Source organism: Seriola lalandi, unplaced genomic scaffold (assembly GCF_002814215.2).
Source record: "Seriola lalandi dorsalis isolate HSWRI2012SDOR001 ecotype SW California unplaced genomic scaffold, Sedor1 jcf7180002054411, whole genome shotgun sequence".
Taxonomy (NCBI): domain Eukaryota; kingdom Metazoa; phylum Chordata; class Actinopteri; order Carangiformes; family Carangidae; genus Seriola; species Seriola lalandi.
In genome coordinates, this window is record NW_019524964.1 from 53,461 (window position 1) to 76,249 (window position 22,789).

At 41.0% G+C, this 22,789-nt stretch overlaps 2 protein-coding genes across 2 annotated transcripts; both read right to left on the bottom strand.

The window, feature by feature from the left end:
- Window positions 1–869: 869 nt before the first annotated feature.
- On the bottom strand, window positions 870–7,661 carry gdpd3a (glycerophosphodiester phosphodiesterase domain containing 3a). The gene is made up of 10 exons (XM_023409998.2): window positions 7,107–7,661; window positions 6,371–6,413; window positions 5,648–5,783; window positions 5,023–5,068; window positions 4,773–4,891; window positions 4,058–4,147; window positions 3,720–3,853; window positions 3,326–3,385; window positions 3,075–3,126; window positions 870–1,521 (listed from the first exon to the last, which is right to left on the bottom strand). Exons 1-10 carry the CDS (start codon window positions 7,243–7,245, stop codon window positions 1,393–1,395), a joined length of 948 nt encoding a protein of 315 aa, XP_023265766.1. The 5' UTR covers window positions 7,246–7,661; the 3' UTR covers window positions 870–1,392.
- A 1,602-nt stretch (window positions 7,662–9,263) lies between these two features.
- Window positions 9,264–22,770, bottom strand: mapk3 (mitogen-activated protein kinase 3). The gene is made up of 9 exons (XM_023409991.2): window positions 22,404–22,770; window positions 20,770–20,952; window positions 18,541–18,730; window positions 16,734–16,850; window positions 16,522–16,636; window positions 16,290–16,421; window positions 15,458–15,567; window positions 14,346–14,474; window positions 9,264–13,358 (listed from the first exon to the last, which is right to left on the bottom strand). Exons 1-8 carry the CDS (start codon window positions 22,613–22,615, stop codon window positions 14,355–14,357), a joined length of 1,179 nt encoding a protein of 392 aa, XP_023265759.1. The 5' UTR covers window positions 22,616–22,770; the 3' UTR covers window positions 9,264–13,358; window positions 14,346–14,354.
- Between the last annotated feature and the right edge of the window lie 19 nt (window positions 22,771–22,789).

Here is a 22,789-nt window from a genome sequence, read left to right on the forward strand (position 1 = left end):
ATTTGTTTTGTCCAAAACCCAAAAGATACACACACACACACACACACACACACACACACACACACACACACACACACAGAAAATTAAGACAAACAGCAAATATTTACATTTCAGAGTCTTAAACCAAGACGTTTTGTCATTTTTGCTTTAGAAATTACTAAAATAATTATTCAATTATAAAAACGATTTCAGATGAATTTTCTGTAATTGATTCACTCTATTAAAAAGCTTTCCTTCTAGGTAGAAACTGTAGTTTGGTGGACGATACTTTAGTCTTTAAGGTATTTAGTCCCACAACATATATGTGAATCTAAATTGGCCTCAATGTCGATAAACCGCCTTGATTCCTAGAAATATCACTGACAACAGATCCCCTGTGTCCTCAGTGGTAGCTGTGAATGTCCCTGGTTGTATGGTCACAAGAGCCTTATTTCTCTGCTTGGTGACTTAATCACACCTTTTCTCTTTGCATTTATTGTAAAGACCTCGTTGGCACTGATCCACTTATATTCCATTAACTCACTCGTCACACTGCAAGGCACAGCTAAATAGGGTCAGGAAAATACAGCCTTTGTTTCACTAATAGACTGGTTGATTATAAACGGACTTTGACCGTGCACGGCCTGGGAAAACAAGGACACAGGTGTGGTCTGCTGCACATGTAAACCCTCAGTTTATGTGCATATATAGTAGATGTGAGACTGTTTGACTGAATACAGATGCACAACACAACCTCAACAACACTGTACTCACCTTCATAAATATATTTGTAGCACCAATAATTGTAATTTTTCTTTACTTTAGTTTCTGACCCCATGTTTGTGTTCCTTTCAACTTAATAGCACAAAAAAGAGAATATAACAGCTTAATACAAGTGAATTGTCCCAGATCATTTATTTAAGTCCAGCACTTACTCAAACCAGACAAATAATGTCAGGAAATAACACGAGACACAGTCAAAACAAAGTCATGTTGCTCTCTTATCATGAGAAATGTGATGTCATGTGACATGGTCCAGCTGGTTAAATATTCACTCTAGCACTGGTATATTTGCTGCAAAGAAAATCAATGGCTGTTTCTTCTGGGTGGAGGCCATAGATATGAACTGATTGCAGATCACTCCCCAAACAAGTAATTCCATCAACAGTGCTTTTAGGTTTGAGATTAAAGAGTTGAATGATAGTTCTGTTCCTGTTGGATAGTGTTTAACATTTCCTGGTAGACCAACAGCTCTCTGACTAATCTTGTCATGGGTGTGGAAATGAGTCTCACACTTGTACTACTTCTCTTTTATAGTCTGGTCTTTTCTTTTTTGTTTTTTTTGTTTTACACAATCCTCATTCATGAGAAAACTGCCATGTCTGAGTTCTCATGACTGGATGTGTTTCGAAGTCACTCCTGACTTCTGTTTCTGCTGAGGTAGTTTGATAGAACAGTTGGATAGTCACTCATCACCCCTGTGGCTCCTACTTCAAATGCAGCCTTTATGTCGTCATCTTCATTGCACACAAACAAATGCACCTGAAATTACACATATATCAATCAACCCTAGTGATCGGTTTGGGATCCTGGAGAGCACAGGCCCTCTTTAACAACTCAAAAACATACTTAGCTATTGTTTCATCACCTTGATACCTTTTCCTTATACACGTGATTCTGAACTGATGACATGTTTCAGACCCCAGCTGTAAAACATGGTTAAATGCAATTGCATCTATGATTGGTGTTGACTATACTCTTTATGCATCACTACCCCTCCCAAATCCTGAATAAATCTATGTGGATATTGGAGTAACAGTTTGTTCATAAAAGGTCTAACTACATAACACATGAAATGTATATCTTTTTCATTTCTGTATTTTGTCACCTTCATCAGATATGCGAGCCTACAGTACTTTTCTACATATTGGGTTTGAATGAGGTCAGACGGAAAGAGACAGGGGGAAAAATAACTGGTTTTATTATGACTACTTTGGTCTGTGGGACTGCAAATAACAAGGAAATAAAGCTGACCACAAAAAACCCCCAAGGATTATGTTTAAACATAAACAGTAAAATCACATAGTGTCCTTTTCCCCTGTCATCCTTGCTGCAGTTCTGAGCTACAGCTACAGCTTAATGGTACTGAAAACTAAAGTGGGAGAGGAGCAGTTGTCTCAGATGTAACAGAGCAGACATCAACATAAAGTAAGACACTGGGGCATCAAGGAGCAGTTGTTCAGCTACACTGTAGTCAAATAATTGATAGAGCACAATGTCATGATATTGATATGTAATAATATGTTATCAGTCCCATGGCAGCAGCATTGAGATACTCCTCAGTGTTATTGTACATTATTGAAATATACAGTACACTGAACTCATACTAACATGTACAGTGGACTTTGTCAGGCTAATGTTTCCGTCATTGGTTACACAGATGTCATGATGTATTACAGATGGTGTTCTTGCAATATATCACATACTGCTTAATCATGAGAAACAGTAGCCCCCCCCCCTTTTTTTTTGTTTCTCCCACTTCTACAACTGACACTTAACTACTTTCTCCTGGAGTGTGGTGGGAAAAAAAATCATCCCTCTGTTTTTATATGGATGATGGGGCGAAGAGCTTTTCTTCCCTGCTTCAGAAATCCTCACAAGTGCGGCGAGGCCCTCAGCAGCTGACAGAGCTACAGCATATGACTTGTTGTTTTCATGCTCAAACTATTCAGTGACCACTCGTGGCCTGACGATGGGGGTGATCTCATCCCAGTGGAGATTACTCACATCAGGGCAGAGGTGATGCATCGGAGACACTCACAGCGGCTGTGTGAGCTGAACTGTTAATCTTAGCTGAAATAATGAGGTGTTTTCTGCATTAAAACACTACGTTCTTTGGTTAAATGAAGTCCTACAGTTAAACATGCAGATATTTTGATTTTAAAGTCTTGTTCGTGTATCCTGGGAAAAATAATTATTTCAGATGTTGGGGCCAAAATATGTTCTTTTCTAGATACATTATGATAGATAGATAGATAGATAGATAGATAGATAGATAGATAGATAGATAGATATAGATGCTGGTGGTTTCATACCTGAATTCCACGGGCTGCAAGGTGTTTAAAAAGACTCTTCCTCATAGTTACTCTGGAATGACAGCATATAAAAATCTATGAAAATTCAGTCTATACACAAACTAAACTGCTTGATTTTACCCATAACATGTTGTAATTCTGCATACAAAGTCAGTCAGCTATACTTTTTTATGGAAATGTTCGTTAATGTCTCTCTCATTATCACTTTAAATTTCAAAAGCCATTCTAACTAGAACCATAGCTTCACTCACTTTTCTAACAAACAGACGAGGAGCTTGTTCCTCAGGATGCGCTTCTCAGGAATGAACGTCCTTCATCAGCACATAGAGAGAAACAATAAACATTGATACCAAAGGTTAGAGAGGAAAAATCTGAGTGGATTAAACCAGATGAATGTACAGAATGGCAAACAGCCACAGTAACTAAAATATCATAGTGTGATATGTTAAAACTCAGATTAAGATGTGGGATGCTGCTATAAAACATAGACAACTGTGGTTTAGTCCAATCATCAAGGTCAACCGTTTCCCTCCTCTTTATGAACAGATTTGCAAATTTCAACAAGGACCTCATTGTGTAATGACACACGCCCATGACCACACGCATTGACTCAACATGCAAAGATACACAAGCGTGCAGCCACACCTGTTGATGATGCGCGGAAAGTAGAACTGCAGTAAACTCTCTCCCAGCGGCACAAAGGGCAGCAGGCCGCTGTAGAAGAGAAGCAGAAGCAGGACACCTCGGTTCATACTGAAACTGTACGGCATGGATCCGTTCTACGAAGAAGCAGAGACACAGAGAGAGAGGTGGGGGGGGGGTGTCAACACTGACACAGAGACAGCTTTTATGAACGTGAGGAGTAAAGACAGCTAATGGTGCACTAAGAGAAGCTTGTAATGCCATCACATTTTTACATTAGGTGTGAAATGGTAGCATAACACTGTACAAGTAACTTTGTCTCCCCCAAGTGGGTTATGTACCATTCTGTGGCATTCCTTCATGATCCTGGAGTTCACAGAGGCCCAGACGGTGATCTCCTCCCTGTTGTAGCATCTCACCAGGTCAGACACCTACAGACAGACAAGGGGGGGGGGGAAATCAAGGGCAGTCAATTATCACCTTTAATCGTGGAAGTCTAAAAGCAACATGACGTCCAAAAGGGCTTCAAACAGGAAGAGAACTGACAAATGGTGGCTGCAATTTAAAGCTCATAATCTGGGATAATCCTGACATTTCACCAGATAGTTGCAAGTCACCACAAAACTCCGAACTACAAACCTTGGTGAAACACTTTAAATGAATACAACACATCTTCAGCCTCGCAAAGCTTGTCCATGGGGCCTGACTGACATTTACAGGCCGCTCATATCCATCCCTCATTTGTAAAACCTGCACAAAACCTAAAGCCTTGAAACTGATATGCTCTGATTAGTTGCCTAACACTCCCTAAACCATGTTTCTATTGTTATGAGTATATCGCTCACCAAGTGTTTATCTATTACATGGTTGATTTTCTTACTTTACAAAATGCACTTTAAAATCATACATTGCATCAAAGTTGAAATAAAAGTGGAGGTTTTCTGCAGCGTGATCCAGGAGTGAGGAAGGGCAGAGTTTTTTTTCATATCCTTTGGGGAAGACACTGTGCTGTGGTTATTCTATTTATTTATTTATCTATTTTTAGGTGTTCTGTACCTTTTCTATCAGCTTGTGGTTGTTCTCCTTGATCTCTAGGCTGACTGGGATCTCAGGGAACTTCCTGAACACGTCCTCCAGCAGAGCAAGCTTCCTGTCAGCACCGCTGCTATAGTGACCTGGAGGATGGGAGGGGTGAAAAGGAAGGTTGCACCACAAACACAGACACACACACACACACACACACACACACACAGTTTGACCTAGTTCATCAGCAGCTTTTTGTTAAAGAATAAGAGGAAAAACTCACCTGCATAAAATGTCACCTCCAGTCTCTCCTTATACAAAGGCAAATCCTGAAAGAGTGGAAAAACAGACCTGAAAAACTAGATTATTGTGGTGTTTATTGTCATGAAATATATATCTTGTTATGATCGTATGCTGCAGCTGCATTGTTGCATGCAAGATAGCTGGATGCAAACTCAAGTATTTATTTGAAGGTAATACAATTCTTCAGTAAATACTCACTTAGAAAACAGCAATATATCTGACGAAAAACTCAGTGAATATAAAAAAAGATTTAAATGTATCTTAGCACACACTGATGTAAAACACAGTTCCAGTTAAAAGGAAACCTTAAAAGTCCTGCTGCATATGTGGCTCCATGGCTCAGGTAAGTTTAAAGTGAATACTTGGGTTTGCATGCAGCTGTTCCACCTGAAATGCAGCTGAATATGTAACATGTAAATGTAACTGCTGTGTGTGAGCACATGATGAGAAACTCATCCTGTTTTATGTAACAAGCCTCTTCCATGCCAGTGTCATGGGCTAAAAAAAGTAACCCAGAAAACACTGTTTGGCCCGCGGAAGCCGGAGCTGCTGTCTCAGCGTGACCTTTGACCTAACCCACAGTCCTGTGAGGTCTGTCCTCCCACCTGTAGTTCGAGCGAGGAGATGGTGACGTCGTGTCCGGTCTGCCTCAGCAGATTCTCATCATGTGACACCACCACATGTCCGTCATGTGTCAAGCGACAGTCCAGCTCCAGCATCTGTGTGCCGTGCTGCACAGCACTGCGGACAGACGCACAGATGGAGAAACCATAAGAAATGAGAATATACACATTTGTTACCTGCAAACTGAGAGAGCGTCTGCAGCACGCCACTCTTACATGAGAAAACAATCTCTTCAAATGCGGTACCACAAACAACAAAGGACAGCACACAGTGTGATTCCTTCATGAAGCACAAATGTATTTTGTACAGTGCGTCATTAAATGATTTTCAGCCCTGACACCCAGCAACACTGATATCTTTAATACTAGGATTTTTATTTCAGCAGTTTTAACTTGTCTCATGACACAGGCGACAAGACGACATAGTTCTGATTTCTAGAAGAGGCCGAAAACCTCTCATACAGTCAATTAGACAGCACCCAAGGGTGTGCAAGTGGAGAGATGACGAATGTATAAACACAGGAAATTTCTTATCACATATAAGACAATTTACCAGGCTGGATAATCTACTTGATGTTAAGCTCATCAGAAAGAAAAGATAAAATCAGGGGAAACTGGACTGAGTTACAGGGGAAAGTCTGTGTTCCTCTAACAACTGAGCAGCTGTTCTGCCTCTGCAGCTCACCTCTTCAGTTCGGTACTCACTGTGTGAATGCCTCCATGGTGCCTTCTATCCTCTCCCCACATCCTGAAAACAAACAGAGTCAGGGTCGATGATGGCAGCAGAGGGACCCCAGGGCGAGTCTGCCAGGGACCCCAGAAATACAGAAAACAGGCACACTTGGCTACATTTGGACAAACTTTAGTTGAGGAGAATTTTTTTTTCAAATTGTCATATTATTAAAAATTTTCAATATACTTCCAGATATATGGAAGCAGAACAAGACTGAGCCACTGAAACAGTGCTACTCCTCACTACAACACATTAAGTTGTCATCGGTTATCAGATATTCGTATTATCTTTTGTATTATTTGTTGACTTTGACTTTGACTTGACTTTTTGCTGCAGGTTAAAAACAAAATTGCAGAAAAAAACATCAGTAAAATAAAATGAGATTGTCTTAAAAGTTAGTGAAGAATATTTGTGCAACTATTAGATGTCTTGAGTCATTAACCCAGAAAGCAACACTGTGCAACCTGTGAAAATGAATGAGCCTTTAAGATGTGGAAAGTTGAAGCACAAATCCTTTGATAGTGAAGCATCCGTCTCCTTGGCTACTTAACAGCCAGTCAGTAATCCTTCATGACACCCTGAATATTGACGGACACACAGCTGTGCTGACAGTTGCACTGCACAAGTCACAATCAGGTTTTGAATCAGCCTGATTCAAAACCTGATTATAGATACCTCCACCTCCTGCCCCCACCTCCACACCCTTACCTCCTCTATGCGAGATGTGTGTGCAGTAAAAGGCTGTGCGTTTCCTCCTATGGAGAATGTGTGGGTTCTTCAGCAGGTACAACGAGGTGAGCGTGTATCCTCCCAACGCCGGGAGGATGAAATACAAAAAATTGCTCATCTTTCCCCAACAAACACGTCCAGTGACCCCCTGATAGACTTCACCTTTTATGTTATATAAAAAACTGTGATCAATCTAAACTGGCAGATAAGTGTCTCCTAGTGTCCAAGCTCTCAGTGGTGACAGCCAACACCTCTCTTTGGTCTTCCACTGACGAACAGGTCTAAAAGCTTGACGGAAGACAACCTCTGCTCCCTGTCTTCTTTGGAAGATAAGAAAAAAACTTGACAGACTGGTAAGACCGAAGACATGAATCCCACGAATGTTTCATAACTCAAGAAAAGGGTAAGTCTTGCTCTTACTCACGCTTTGCAAAGACACCTGAAACCTCCAGAGCTGTAAAAAATAGTTAATGAAGCACGGACTCACAGCTCAGAGCTCACCTCACTGCCCTCTCCCTCACTGGCCTCTCCCTTGCCTGTGGCAGGACTATTTCACCCTGTTTACACTGCTTTTGTTCTGCAGGAACGAGTGGCTTTGTGTGTGTGTGTGTGTGTGTGTACACGTGTGTCATACCTGGACACCACATTTACCAACATTTTTCTACTTCATTGTCGGGGACATCGCATTAATGAAACAGAACACATCTAACAGTAATTAGCCTCAAAATAATCTCACAGGTGGTGTAAATGAGGAAAAATCTATTGTTCTTTCCAGATTTAAGCTTGAAGAAAAACAAGCATAGACGAAAAGTAAATCAAAGGCATCCTCGGAAGTGCAGCAGGTTTTCTTAGCCTGCGTCTGTTTGACAAAGAGGATGTGGCAGCGTGTGGAGGTATGTAAACTGAACTCTGACCCACAAGGCCAGAAATATGAAAACAGCTACATGTCTGGAGGCATGTGCGCTCGCTATACCTACAGTACAAAGTCAGCAGAGTGTAGTACTGTATTGTTTAGCTCCAATAACAAAGCTGGCATCTGACAACAATGGTGCAACAGGCCGAGGTCGCTCTTAGATGTTACAACAAACCTGGTTTTCACCAGAAGGCAGAAATCTATTCACTGCAGTGCAATGTGATTTTCTAGCATGTTCTCACACTCCCAGGTTTGTCCTGTTGACTTATAAAGGATGTTTATATGCTGGTTGTTTTGAAAAACAGATCAAGTTCAATGTTTGTTTATTTTTCTGTTTTCACATAAATTTCAAACTTAAAATCCGACACCTCTGCTGCCAAAGACTCTGGGAATGTCGGGGATGGAGAGAAAAGCCATGCTGAGACATGTAACTTCGAAAGTAGCGTCCTAACTTTATTTCTTCTGAGGCCAGTTTCACAAAGATTCTGACTTGTTTGAAGGCTAAGCCATGTTTCCATGGTAACAACCAATGACACCTGCCAACAGTTCCACAAAATGACAAAAAAATAAAAAGAGGAAAACAGTTTTTCCAACAATGTTGTGAAAGGAGTGATGAGAAAGCAGAGATTTTTTAAGGAGAACAGCCGCCTGTTGGAAATGTCCAGCTGTGGGGACAGATTCACAGAAGGGGAAATGAGTAAAAGTGACTCACATTTAAAACCTTGATTCTCACATTATAAATACTAACATTATTTATTCAGTAGGATAGATGAATGACAAGTAAACAACTTTAAATAATCTAATATTAAATAATATCAATAAGTAGCTGCTATTTATAACTCCAAATACTCTATAGCCCTTGAAAAGACCCCCCCACCTCTCCTTTATAGGAGCAAGACACCCAGACTGAAAGAGATGCAAAGTGACCACACACCACATCTCTTTGTGGTTGTTTTACATCAGCTTTATAGTTGTGTGGCTTCATTTCCCGTTTCTTCTGAGCCGTGGGTTCTCGTACTAAAACTAAGCTAAGCAGTTTGCTGCTGTTGTCAGGTCAGCCATGTTTCTTATCTGATAAAGATTAACAGAATCACAGCAAATTATTACCTTAGATAGTCAAGAAACTTTGTCCAGGTGAACGGGTGAGTTCAAAAGTGCTGAAAGGACCATAAAAGAAAGAACTAAATACTACAAGAGGAAAAGAAACAAACATCCACAGACAGTTGTAACAGTATCAGGAAATTTTATTTAATTATAGGTATATAATTCTGTTTCTTTATTAATCGTTTAATTCATAATACCCATAGAATATACAGACTATAACCCTCAATAACTCATATCTCTTTGACAGTCTACTTATATCTTCTTTTAAAATAATTCCTTCTAAGATCTTGGAGGGGAAATTAAAAAACAAAACAAAAAACAATACAAAAAAAAACAAGAAAAAACAAACAAAAAAACCCTAACTTTTAGAAAGATTGAAAACACTGCCAATAATAATTCACCCATAAGAGAAATAAGGAAGAAAAAAATACAAATAAAAACATCCTAATAATAAAAAAATGATACAACTATAACTCCCTTTTATGTAAAAAAAAAAAAGAAAAAAAAAGAATGAAAGAAAGAAGAGAAAAAGAAAAATACAACAACTCACCAATATAACAACAATAGCAATAATAAGAACAGCCATTTAAAAACAACAATATCTGGAAAGAGGCCTCAGACTGACAGGCCTTTAGACTTGTCGATACTGTGTGTGAATGTATGTGGTGTGTTTAAGTGCAACACTTCACAAACACACAGATACACTCCTCAGCGAGAGAGAAGTGTGTGTGTGTGTGTGTGTGTGTGTGTGTGTGTGTGTGTGTGTCTCAGGAGGATTGCAAAAAAAGGGGTCCTCTTGGTTCATTCCCATGGTTAGTTACCCAGTGAGATGTTTGGTTTGGTGGCAGGTCGGAGGGAAAAAAAAATATTTGTGTGACTGTTTTCTTTGTTGGTCAAAAAGAAGAGAAAGAAAAACAGTCACACAGATGTAAAAGCACAGGTAACTGCAGGGAGAGGGCCCAAGCTGTGAGGAAACAATACACACTTCCAACACACACACACACACACACGCGCACACACACACAGAGGACAAAGAGTCTTGGCTTTATGTTGCTCATGAGCAGATACAGAAACACTTTTACACAGACATAAATTACTGCGGACAATGAGCCTTAAACACACGCAGCAGGGGAAACTTAAAGCTGGACGAGCAGGATACGAGACAGAGAGGGAAAGACCGACCAAAATAACAACCTTGAAGGGGACAGAGCATGGCTGGAAAGACAAAGTGCTGGCGTGCTGATTGAGTTGTGTGATTGGAGCGAGTTTTCCTGCTTGTATGACCGTCCATGATCTAGGAATCAGCTGAGACAACGGGCGGGGGGCATGATTTTCTGAGGAGGGAGGAGGAAAGCGACAGCAAAGTCAGAGATATTAAAATGTCTTCATCAGTCTCACAGTAGATAAGCAGAAAAAGGTGTGAAAAAATAAGGGGGGGGGGGGCAGCCCTTTTGAGTAAAGCGTGGTGAGAGTTGGGAGGGTGAACAAAACGAGCGTCACCACATGCACCAAAAAGCCTCACACTGACCCCACAGTGCTGGCTATGGCTTGAGAGAGAACCGCCTACCATGTCAAACAAACCGATGATTTTGCATGTGTTGGTCCATTTTGGGAGGGAGGGAGGGGAGCGGGCTTCTCTTACTGGTCCCAGTGCAAGAGGCAAAAATTAGTGCAGACTGAGCTGGTGACTGAGCTGGACCCACAGGTCGGTGGGTGGTCACAGAGGAGAGGAGGGAGCAGACACTGACGACTGATGCGAACAATGAACACACAGAAGTAGTAGCCTATAACGTGCACACACTCAAAGACACACGAGTAACCATCTCTGAGGAACAGCACTATAATCACCCACATTAAAGAAATACACATCCAGTATGTTAACAGGCGGCTGGGAAAACACACACAAAACACACAGGCAAAGGGAGGAGGGAACAGGAGCGCAAAAAAGAAAACTGGGCAGAGAGGGGCAAACTGGGATATATGCTGTACAACCATGAAGTGCTGATGGTTGCTTGGCCGCGCACTGAGCAGGAATAACAGTACAGCACTCCTCTGGGACATTCTTGACCGTTTTAGCTGTTTTTGTTTTTGCAGTAGTCCTAAAGGAGGCGCTGTTCTCGTAAATGTTCGCAACAAAACCGGAGAACGCCAAGCTGCAGTGACAGACTTCTCAAACTCAGGCCAGTTACATTCAACACACACATAAATCGACAGGACTTTTTCCCACGGCAGACGTTTCGGCGTGTCGCAGCAGGAGAAGCACAGGTGTTACTCACAACATCAGTAATTAGGACATTCCATTCAGGTGAGCGAGTGTCAGGGTCCTGTTACTGTGAGTGTGCTGGATCACTGGCATGATTTACTGGGAAACTGCGTTTCCCTCTGCTACGACAAGTCCAAGTGTCCGCCGTGACAAAGGTATGTAGGCCGAGATAACCATAATCTAAAAATGCTTGCCGAAAATTGCGTCCGTTTGAATGTATGAATATTAAGTTATTCAGATTTGGGCCTTCACTATCACTTTAGGTCTCAGCCTGCCAACACTTCTGACTCCATTTGGTCGTCCTGGATCAAACAGCAGGACACAGGAACACAGTCCAAAAACAGCACTGAGCGATGGAAAGGCTGATGTCAACTACACCCCCCATTTTCCAGAACAAGGTGTTCCCTAAAAATGGTTACAGTGAAAATTAGGGTTCAGAGGAGCCGAGGAAGAGAGAGGGCTTCAGTGGTGTCATGAGACAAATAGTTCACCAGTCAGCTGCTATGTATTTGTTACAGGAATGTAATTTAACATAGGAATGTAATGCTGACAGTGGATACGTTATTTGATGTTGGTTGTCTTTAATAGAAAAGTGACTTTACAGGGCCAAATGTGGACAATATAATATTGTTATACCAGTGGCTTACATCAATGTTCTGGTGGCATTTCTTTCACTACAGAACTTCTGTTAACTGAGGTGGACACTGAGCATCACATGTTTGGCGTTTCAAGCCTCTGATTCTTACAGCACGGTGCTAATTTGTGAGCTGTTGGAGAGGACTGCAGTAAGAACACATGAACGTTCTGGAAAATGGGGCTTAGGCATCACAGGTGAAAGAAATCTGACTGAACAGGCAATCATGGAATCTATTTTATGCTCTCTGCTTCGGTGTGATTTGCTCTGAACATGCAGCGCCTCCTGAATATAACGGTTTTGTTCAGTTCAGTTTGTCTGCCCCTGATACGAGTTGCAGATCAATGTAGTTAAGGTAAAAACTGATATTCCTTAGTTGCTCCCCAGCCAAGGTCCTTGCATCTCTCTGCCACTTTGGTAAATTTCAGGAATGCATGCATTCATATGAACATCATACGCGGTTGTTTTTTTGTTTTTGTTTTTTGTAAGAAAAAAAAAAAAAGCGACAACAAAGAAATCTATAAACCTGCCAACATGCCAGTAAAAACACTGAATGTTTGTCTCAAAATCAAGAGTTCAAAAATGACTTGCAAATATAAACCCCAAAACATACAAATACGACTCTGAACTGATTCGAAAACACTCAAACAACAGTATACAAACGAAAACTGCAACAAGCACACTTAAAAAGAAAAAAAAAGAAAAAAGAAAAAAAAAAGCTTTTATATTTTTGTATATACATACACACACCCGATTAAAATCCCCGTTCTTTTAGCCCTCAATTTTTCCAGGTTGTAATTTACATGGAGCAAGACAAGAGAGTTATGGTGTTGGTTAATACAGTAGTATGTGTTTATATGAGAGGGAGCGACAGACAGATCAGCGACAGGAGCAGGAGAGATGAACAAAGGAGTGTGATGAGGAGAGGAGAGGAAAGGAGAGGAGAGGAGAGGAGAGGAGAGGAGAGGAGAGGAGAGGAGAGGAGAGGAGAGGAGCAGTGAGTTACGGCAGATGGGACAGTGGGAGTCGGGACATTTGACTGGAGGCAAACGTGAGGCGAGAGGAGGGAGAGTCCAACATGGACAAAACTGAAACAGTATGAGTACGACAGACCCTACCACCCCACCCAACCACAGAAATCAAAGTTAAACTTAGCTCTCTCTTGCAGTAGAAATGGAAAGATAAGCAGTTAAATGTTCATATTTCTTGTTTTCTCTTTTTGTTGGTTTCTTGAAGATTCCTTTTTCTTTTTGTTTTAGCATGTCATTTGGAGTCTTCTTGTTCCGAGCCTCTGCGTGGCTTTGTCACTCTTTAGGGCTAGAAAACAGATCCAGACTTTTAATTAATGAACATTAAACATTAAATATTAAGTCACATTCTCGTGACTGTGACATCCTAAAGACACAATTCTTATCAAATAAAGGATTTTGACCCATCCCTATTATTTATAGTAAGATTTGAGAGATGCAGCGGAGATGAAAACTAAGATGAGCTGATTACATATTGCTGCATGGAAAACTGAAGAAAAAAAGGTTTTAAAATGCAGTCAAGGTTTACTCTGTAAAATTTGACAGACATGAACAATTCACTGTTCAGGTAATAACTTTCACTTTCAGAACTTTCACATTTTAACCTGCCACAGTTGTTTTCACTCCCAAACAAATGGTTTAGATAATATGCGAGACTGACGTCACCACCTCCCCACAGTGACAGGAACCACAACTAAGGTCTAAACTAAGGAAATAAGAGCCCAGGTTGTAGAAAAACAAAGACCAGAGGAAGTTTTTAAGTTTGTGTTGATCCTGTAATTATTACTTTAGTATTTGGAACAAAATGTCTTGTAGCCTGAATCTAATCTGTCCATTCAGTGAACATGGAAAATTACATTTAAAGGCTTCTGACATCATGTTTATTCATTTACATAAGCCATAATCACATCACATGAAGCTGGACAAGCACATATTTTCTATTCATATATTACTGTCCTGTTGTATCTGTGTGACAGCAAACAGGTTCACTGGCTTTAAAACTTGCTGCTGAGGTTTGGGTGTTTTTACATGCACGCACGAATCACGGGAGCTCCACTGACATCTAGTGGTCTCAAATCAAACTATTCAATTCAAAGCTCTCACAGTTTTAAGAAAACAAATCAGACAAAGCATGCATCTTTTTGACACATGCAGATAGCTGATTGAAGCTGTTTTCTTTTGCTTAACTTGCTTTTACCAGAGCAGGTACTGGACTGTGGCTCTGCTGGTGCAGGCTGCTGTGGAGGTGTGTGTTTGGGTTTCATTTCTTATGTACCTGTGTGTCTCAGGAGCCCTGGTAGGTTTCCTGGAAACGAGCCGTTTCCTCAAAGATCAGTTCCTTCAGCTTCTCCTTGGGAAGGTCGTCCAGCTCCATGGAGAAGGTGAAGGGCTCCTCTGCAACTGGCTACACACACACACACACACACACATTTACATTTAACAACCCTTCAGTGCTAAAATTGAGAAGTGCGGTGTGAAAACTGTTCTGTACTTCCATTTCACAGTTGCAACATTGTGCACACAGTTATTAAATTTACCAAAACAACAGCAGCAATGATCTGGAAACAGTGTTTAAACTAGTTTAAACTAATTTATCAAATTATTATCAAAATTGCAATATCCAAATCACAGGAGCTGCAATATTTCTATAAAAGGTAAAATGTATCACAACATATTGTACCATCAATCAAGCATTGTGGTGCTACAGAGATGCCCCCAAAACATATTGTCCAGAGGTAAGGGAACCTGCTTGTTTGGTACAAAACATCATCATCATTTCTATTTTTTTTTCAGTGAAAATGAAATGCAATAATTACCATTCCAACTGAAATCGTGACTCATATCGCAATATCTGCCAAAATAATTTAAGTATAATTTTTTTTGCATATTGTTCACCCTTAGCCTAAAGTTAGGATTTAAAGCTTAGTACTGCTGTTGAATGGGAAAACCTAAAAAAGAAAACAGAAAGAACAAGAAGTACAATTAAAAATACTGGAAAAACAAAAGGAAGAAATCCACGCTTTAGGTTTCTACATAATCACGCAATCACATCTTCATCCTTACACAAATTAAGATGTGATGAGTGATTACATTCTTTACCCAGTCTCAGGCTGAACCATGGAGCAAACTTCATACTAATTGCATTCCAAACACAGCTAAGAGGCTTCCCAGCACAAAGCAGAAAGGCTTACAATTAAAGCTTGGCTCGTGGTTGACGAACATGTTTGAATTAATAACCCCTTCTGCCACCGACATTTGTGCAAAGCTCAATACTAAGTGTTGTTGTTCCTCATTTCGGGCAAATTCAGTGCAGCACAGTTTTAATACTGATCGAGCGAGCATTCAAAAAGACACTGCTGCTCTTACAACTTCGATCTCTATGCGTACCTCATCTGTGGGATCGTAGTACTGCTCCAGGTAGGGATGAGCCAGGGCCTCCTCAACGCTGATACGCTTGATGGGGTTAAAGGTCAACATGCGGCCCAGCAGGTCCAGAGCTGCGATAGATTCATCAAGAACTTTAAATTAGTTCAGTCACCAGGTTGTGCAGCAATATAAAATACAGCTTTGTCAAAATATTTACTGGACTGAAACTTCAATTCAGGGATTTTAAACAATGATAAAATAGTTCAATTTAATATACTCAAGTTTTTTTTACATTTCTTTTATGCTCTCTATCAAGACATTATATACATATTTTATAATAGTAATTTGAGTTAAATTTGAGGAACACTGAATATGATTTTACTATCCCACTAATCTAAATAACTTTAATATTAATACCATGATAAATTTGCCAAAATACCACTTCACTAGATAATCTTGATGAATTTCTAATGTAGCTTCTAAATTATTATAATAATTATACATTAAAGGCTGTTGTAAAAAATATCCTTTCAGGCTATAAATAATAATAATAATAATAATAATAATAATAATAATAATATAAATGAATGTGACTTTAAAATGTCTTTGTTAATGTCACTGATCCAATTACAGCAGTTACAACAGAATCATTTCACCTGCAAAGTCATTTTCACAGCCAACAGTTAGTTTGACCGCACAGCGACATCTGTGTCATGTTCAATACAGAGCTCAGAGCGCTACAAAGCATCTTCAGCCTCCAGCTCCTCCCTCAGATTAGTCTAGGTTTTGTTATTTTAAATAAATGTCTTCTTTTCTCACATTCAATGGCTACAAATGAGCAGCATCACTCTACCTTTAGAGTCCGCCTTGTAGAAGAGCTTCTCCCAGGGGATCTTGGGTTTTTCAGGCAGGGACTGCAGGTAATTCCTCGCCTTCATATTGATGATGCAGTTCAGATCTTCTTGAGATGGAGAGCCAAGGACGCCTGCACACAGAGGAGAGTAAGGGACATTTTTCAATATGGCTGTGATGTTATAGTGCATGGTGTTAACATCTTGCAGAAATGACTGAGAACAGTGTCTCACCCAGTATGTGGTTGAGCTGGTCCAAGTAGTGTTTCCCAGGGAAGATAGGCTTGTTGGACAACATCTCAGCCAAGATGCAGCCCACTGACCAGATGTCGATGGACTTAGAGTAGCCCTGAAACAGACACAGACACACACACACACACACAGTCAACTAACTGAGAAACTATCTAGTCAAATACAAAATCCACATCAGTCAGGCGCACACCTACCTTTGAGTTGAGCATGATTTCTGGAGCCCTGTACCAACGTGTAGCCACGTACTCAGTCAAGAAACCTGTGTGGTCGTGCTCGGGGTCGGCTATCCGTGCCAGGCCAAAGTCGCAGATCTGAGGACAGCAAAGAGGGTCAAAGGTCAACATCAGTCTGCAAGCTGGTCACACTTATCATATTAATCACTGGTCAGATTTACAAGTCACTCATAGACCTTTCGAAACTGAACAGCTGACGAGAAGTGGTTGGTCAGGTAAGAGAGCTGGTGAGTTTGTAAAAGTTTTACACAGTTCCTGCAGTTCCTGTTTTTATGCTTGTCTCATAAACTTTATTTCTCCTGAAATCTTTTTACTCTTGAGAACTCTTTTGGAAGGCTTCTAAATTATGTTTTTGTTTCATCAAATGACTAAACTGCAGGAAATCTGGAGCCCGGCAGTAATCCAGCAGAGCATTACAGTACACGGTGTACAAGTGGGGAGAAATGGGGGGCTTAATGGTGGTTTTAGTATTACACTACACATACTAAAGTAACAATAGTGGCACAAAGCCATAGATGTAATGATGTAATGTGTAGCTGCAGTTATAAGGGTTTATTTTGATTTTTTTGTCTTGGAGTGGAATGGATCAGAAAGCTGCAACAATATGTGCTGCCTTTGTTCTTCACTCCTCCCACATGATCAACTAATCCAGGGATTGATGGTTGGCTGCCGAGAGTTCACAAGTGTACTCTGAGGCTGAACAACACGCCAAAGAGCAAAGAGAACCCTGATGGCTCATTTCACCCCCAAAAAAACAACAACAAAAATAAATAAATAAATGAATAAAATAAAAACCCACTGATGACGATGGCCTCAGTTATGTTTCCTAGTAGCTTGTGATGATGATATATCAAAAAGTGACCAGCCCCGGCACCAACGCTGTATTGTGTTATTGAAACTGCCTAAAGTCCTTTCCTAAATCCTAAAGTACTGACACCTAACTGGACAGTAAAAGTTATTCATTTACATTGTTTAGATCTTCATTGATAATCTCTGCTGTAGACACTCCAGCAGTATTACACTTTAGGCCACTTCATGTTCAGCCACTTACATGCTAAAAAAAGAAACAGATGCCTGAGAACATTGTGGAATCAGGAAAGGAAAATGCCTTCAGGGCTTTTCTTTTTTTTCCTTTTTCTTTTAATACAACATACCAATTTAGTGTTTGTATTTTCAAGCGTTACACTTAAAAAAGCCTCAACTAGACCTAGATGGGAAAAAAAAAAGCTAAGTCCATTCAGACAAGGTAAGAAGAGACAACAGGACGTCAGAGGAGGGGATTAAGGCTCACCTGTGTTGTCATGTAACTTTAACTTTAAAACAGCACATTTTAAGTGTGAAAGTCTGCATCATTTAAATAGTGACAACTCTGGTTTCTTGGCAGGGTCAGAAAGGGCTTGCGTCAATCCATCACCCGTATCCAACATTCCTGGGATTCTTTCTTGCTACTGGTGCCAATGCTTAAATAAACATAATGGCTAAAAAACACATTATGGTTCTTAGTGAAAGGAACTGAAGCATTTGACTTTAAAACACCATGTGAGATCAAGAAAATATCCCCTTTTGCCTCCAAAAAATGAAGTTAAGCGTACCCGATACCAAATAGTAACTTCGACACAGAGATATGTTTAATATCTATACCAAATTTACAACATATAAATGTAACATATGCGATATGCAAAGTTATTAAATGTAGTTTTCTTGTATGTGCATGTGTAAAATCTACCAGAAATGATGTGTGTGTGTGTGTGTGTGTGTGTGAGCTGACCTTGAGGTCGCAGGTGGTGTTGATGAGCAGGTTGGAGGGTTTGAGGTCACGGTGCAACACATTGGCTGAGTGAATGTACTTGAGGCCTCGCAGGATCTGGTAGAGGAAGTAGCAGACATGGTCGTTGCTCAGTCTCTGGCTCTTCAGCAGCTTGTACAGGTCCGTCTCCATCAGAGTCTGCACGATGTAGCTGGAAGGACGCACGGGTCAAGGAGGGACAACAACTGACTATATCAAAGATAAAACATAAGGGCCGTTTTTAAATGTCTCCTGCATTATACAATGGAAGTTAATGAATTTAAAAAAATAAATAAATAAATAAATCGAGCCGAGAGCTGCTGAATCAGGCACATCATCATCTAAACCACACTCCGTAGCTCACTGACTGGACCAGCTTCCAGCTTCTGGATGCAATGATTCTCCGTCATGTTTTCTCGACTCATATCATGTAGACAAACTGAAATTTAGTCATGTCTAATAGATGCAATGATTGTATTGCAACAATTTTGTTACTCAAGTCATACATCAGAAACCTTAAAAAAAATGTGACCACAGAAACTACAGTGGCAACTAAAATATGTAGTGTCTCATTTGAGAGTTTTTCTATCATGAATGAGACACACAGACAGACAGACAGACAGACACGAGCCCAGAGAAGTCTGAAACATCAGCACTAATGTCCTTTAGCAGAATCTTGCAGCTCCACAAAGAGAAACCTTTTATCCATGCCGCTGGCGTGGCTCTAGGGATGGCAATGTCAGTCAATCAGTCCACCACTTTGGTCCAGACTGAAATATTTCAGCTTACTGGATGGACTGCCATGAAATTTTGTAAACATTTATATCCTTCTCAGGATAAACTGTAATAACTTTGAAGGTCCCTTGACTTTTCCTCTAGAACAACCATCAAGTCAAAATTTCTATTTGTCTAATACTTTGGTTTAAGACCAAATACCTGCAAAATTAATAACTCTCGTCAGTGCCTTACTACTGCCTCAACAGTCATGCTGATATAACAGGACAGGCCCTGCTGTTGTCTCTGTCTCTGGATATTGTAACATCAACCCTAAATCAGGAGTCATCACAAGTCAGCAACAACACAATACAACAAAGTGGAGCAACCAGGCAGATCAAACAAGAAAGCCAGACACAAAAAAAACACAAGGACATCACACATTTCCTTTCCGTTTTTCAGGGGACAAAGGAGCTTTTCAGAGAGAAACTGCCAGGGCAGCAGGCAGTCACAGCGAGTCACTGACCGGCCATGCCCACGGTCCAGTGCTAGCTGCTTTGCAGATGGTCACTAGGACTGACCTGAATAACGTGGCTGAATGGAAACAGCAAAGTTGAAACAGAACTAGTAAATTCTTAAATGATCGATTAAGAGGGTGCTCACAGTTTAGATGGGTTACTCACAACATTTGTGCCTAGACGTCACCGAAAACATCTTGCATTTTTACCTCTGGAATATGCCAACATATCAAAGCTCCTTTAATGTCTTTTGTATCAACTTTGGTTCCAACTTCTATTAGACAATGTTATTCAACAAGCTAATAAAAATTGCATATTTCAGAAACTGCAGTTGAAAATAATGTTCAGGAAGACCAGCAGCTCCGGGATATCTATATTTCATTTGCAGCCTTAAGTCAGCTTGTCCAGGCAAAACATTAATTTCTTCTTCCCTTTTAACTATTGAACTTTTGGTCAAACTAGTCTTTGTTCATTTGTTGGGTTTAACTGCACCACACACCTCAATCATTTTTGGTCAGGTGTAGTCACAGCAGAGTTCTCAAAGCCACATACTTCAAGTGAAAAAACAAAGCTGTTGCAATAGTGTTAATGACTCTTCAAATGTCACTGCACACTGTTTTTTTATGAGTTATTGACCCCAACATGGTTAAATGAAAACTTTCTGAGTGTTACACTTATAGCAAGTGTGGCACTTTATATATTAAAAAAAAATAATCAAAAAAAATCAACCCGTTTCTTTTTTAGTGCTTTTTTTTGTTGTTGCAAAGATCATTGAAACTGTTGATTTCCCTGCAATTGTGCAGCGTTGAGTCAGCCTGAAACAAGAAATTAAATGCTTTTAGCAGTTAAAGACTAAGGATGAGCTATTTTTTAAATTTTTAATTAATCAGTTGAATCCTATATTAAAATAAGTTTGGGGAATATGTGACATATGCATGAACACTATGTAGAAAAATGCAGTGACACCATGAAAGGATACACATCCCTCATGTTGTCAATGTGCCGTGCCCTGAGAATGTCGTTGATGCCGATGATATTCTCATGGTGGAAACGCAGCAGGATCTTGATTTCCCTCAGTGTGCGCTGGCAGTATGTCTGGTGCTCAAAAGGGCTGATTTTCTTGATGGCAACACGCTGGCTCGTCATGTTGTCCATGGCAGAGCTGGACAGGGTGGAAAGCACAAGACAGGTCTCATATTACACACTGCATACTTCACACACAATGACTATCAGAAACTGGGCTGGTACTAAGCTCCAAATAGGGCGTTGTCTGACCGTCTCCACTGCCAAGATGCACATGTGACACGCATCTTTTTTTTTTTGCTGTGATATGTTGTGAAGTGCTGTAGGTGTAGGCCTGAGTGTAGGTGCAGTGTCAGTGTGGTGTAGAGTAGATGGAGAACAGGCAGTGCTGAGTGCAGCAGTGAATGATGTGTTTCTGGGTCTGTTGCATTTACGGTCAATCCCCCTGTAAATTTCAGTGCCAAACCTGTCAGACCTTTCACTGATCGCTTGATTCCCTTTGTGGGGAAAAAAAAACATCCAAGCTAGGTTTTTACACAGGCACTCACCAACAACAGGAACAACAGTTACATCACATCTTTCCTATTGGTAAAAGCATTTTCTCTTATTGCACAACACACGGCATGATCTGCTCAAGTTCACGGGCACTGTTCCTTCTTCAATGGCTGAAATGCACTGACATGAACAATAACAGCTGTAAAAGAAACATCTGTACGCCGTTTTGAAGCTAGTGTAACGCCATATATTCGGTTTTCTTACACTGTACCAACCAATGGGTGTTGACAATGTTTACAAACACCAAATGCTGCAACAGTGGAATCACGTGACCATGATGACACAAACAAAACAGCACCGTGCTGACACACTCCTGAGATGCGAGTGATCCACACGGTGAGTCCTGTTGGAGTGGATGTGTGGGCCCAGCTCTCCTGCTACCATCCACTTTACACTGACACACAGCGCTGTCACATCTGATCGTGTTCACAGCTCAGCGTCGGTAGCACTGACTTGGCATTGATACCAAGAGTAACAGGGTTGTTCAACATGTCCACACAAGGCTGTAGATTACAAACAGCGATAACACGAGGAAAGGCCTCCCTCGCTACAACTAACAAATCACACTTGCATCCTCTGCAGCGGCTTTACTGCAGGCTGAATGTTTAAGAACTGAAGTACAGATTAATGTGACTGGGAGACAGATACCGGAAGAAACAAATGGCCACAGCGACAACTAGTTGGAAATCTGTGGTAAAATGCAGTCTGCAAACGATTTCTGATCAGATAGCAAACTACGTCCTGCGCAATCACTCCCAATCTTGTTTCCTGTAAAGCTGATAGCCACGCCTGTAGCTAGTCAGCTAACCTGCTAAACACAAGCTGGGCTTATTGAGGTTCAACAATGTCTGAATGTTGGGCAGCTATTGAAAATACAAACATCGTGACCGCACTCTCATTTTCTGTTAAACGTTTGTTGCACACAAGAGCTAAGATTAGCTGGCTGACAGTATTTGCTAACAAACAGCTTACGTTAGCTAGCACTTTTGATTCAGATACTACGGTAGCCCAGCAGAGACGACAAGCACAACTCACCACACCATTCCGTACGCCCCCTCCCCGATGTAAGACAGGTTCGTGTAACGGGGGCCCACATCGAATATCTGGCCCTTCACGGACTCGGAACCGGTCTTGGATCCCGCTGCTCCGGGCGCTCCATCATGCGCAACAGTGCCAGTCGCCCCGGCAGCAGCAGCGCTGTTGGAGCCTGCGGCCCCGACTGCTGCGGTGCTGCTCGAATCCGCCATTCTTCCTCTCCAAACGGCTCCTGCTCTGTCAGAGTGTTTCACCAAGGGACCGCCGTCGCCGTCGCCGCCGCTCTCAACACGGTTTAACGTTTGTCCGAGGCTTTAATCGAGTGGATTGTTTGACTGACGGAGCAGAGTACCGACCGGGCCCTCTGTACTACCGGACTGTAAATG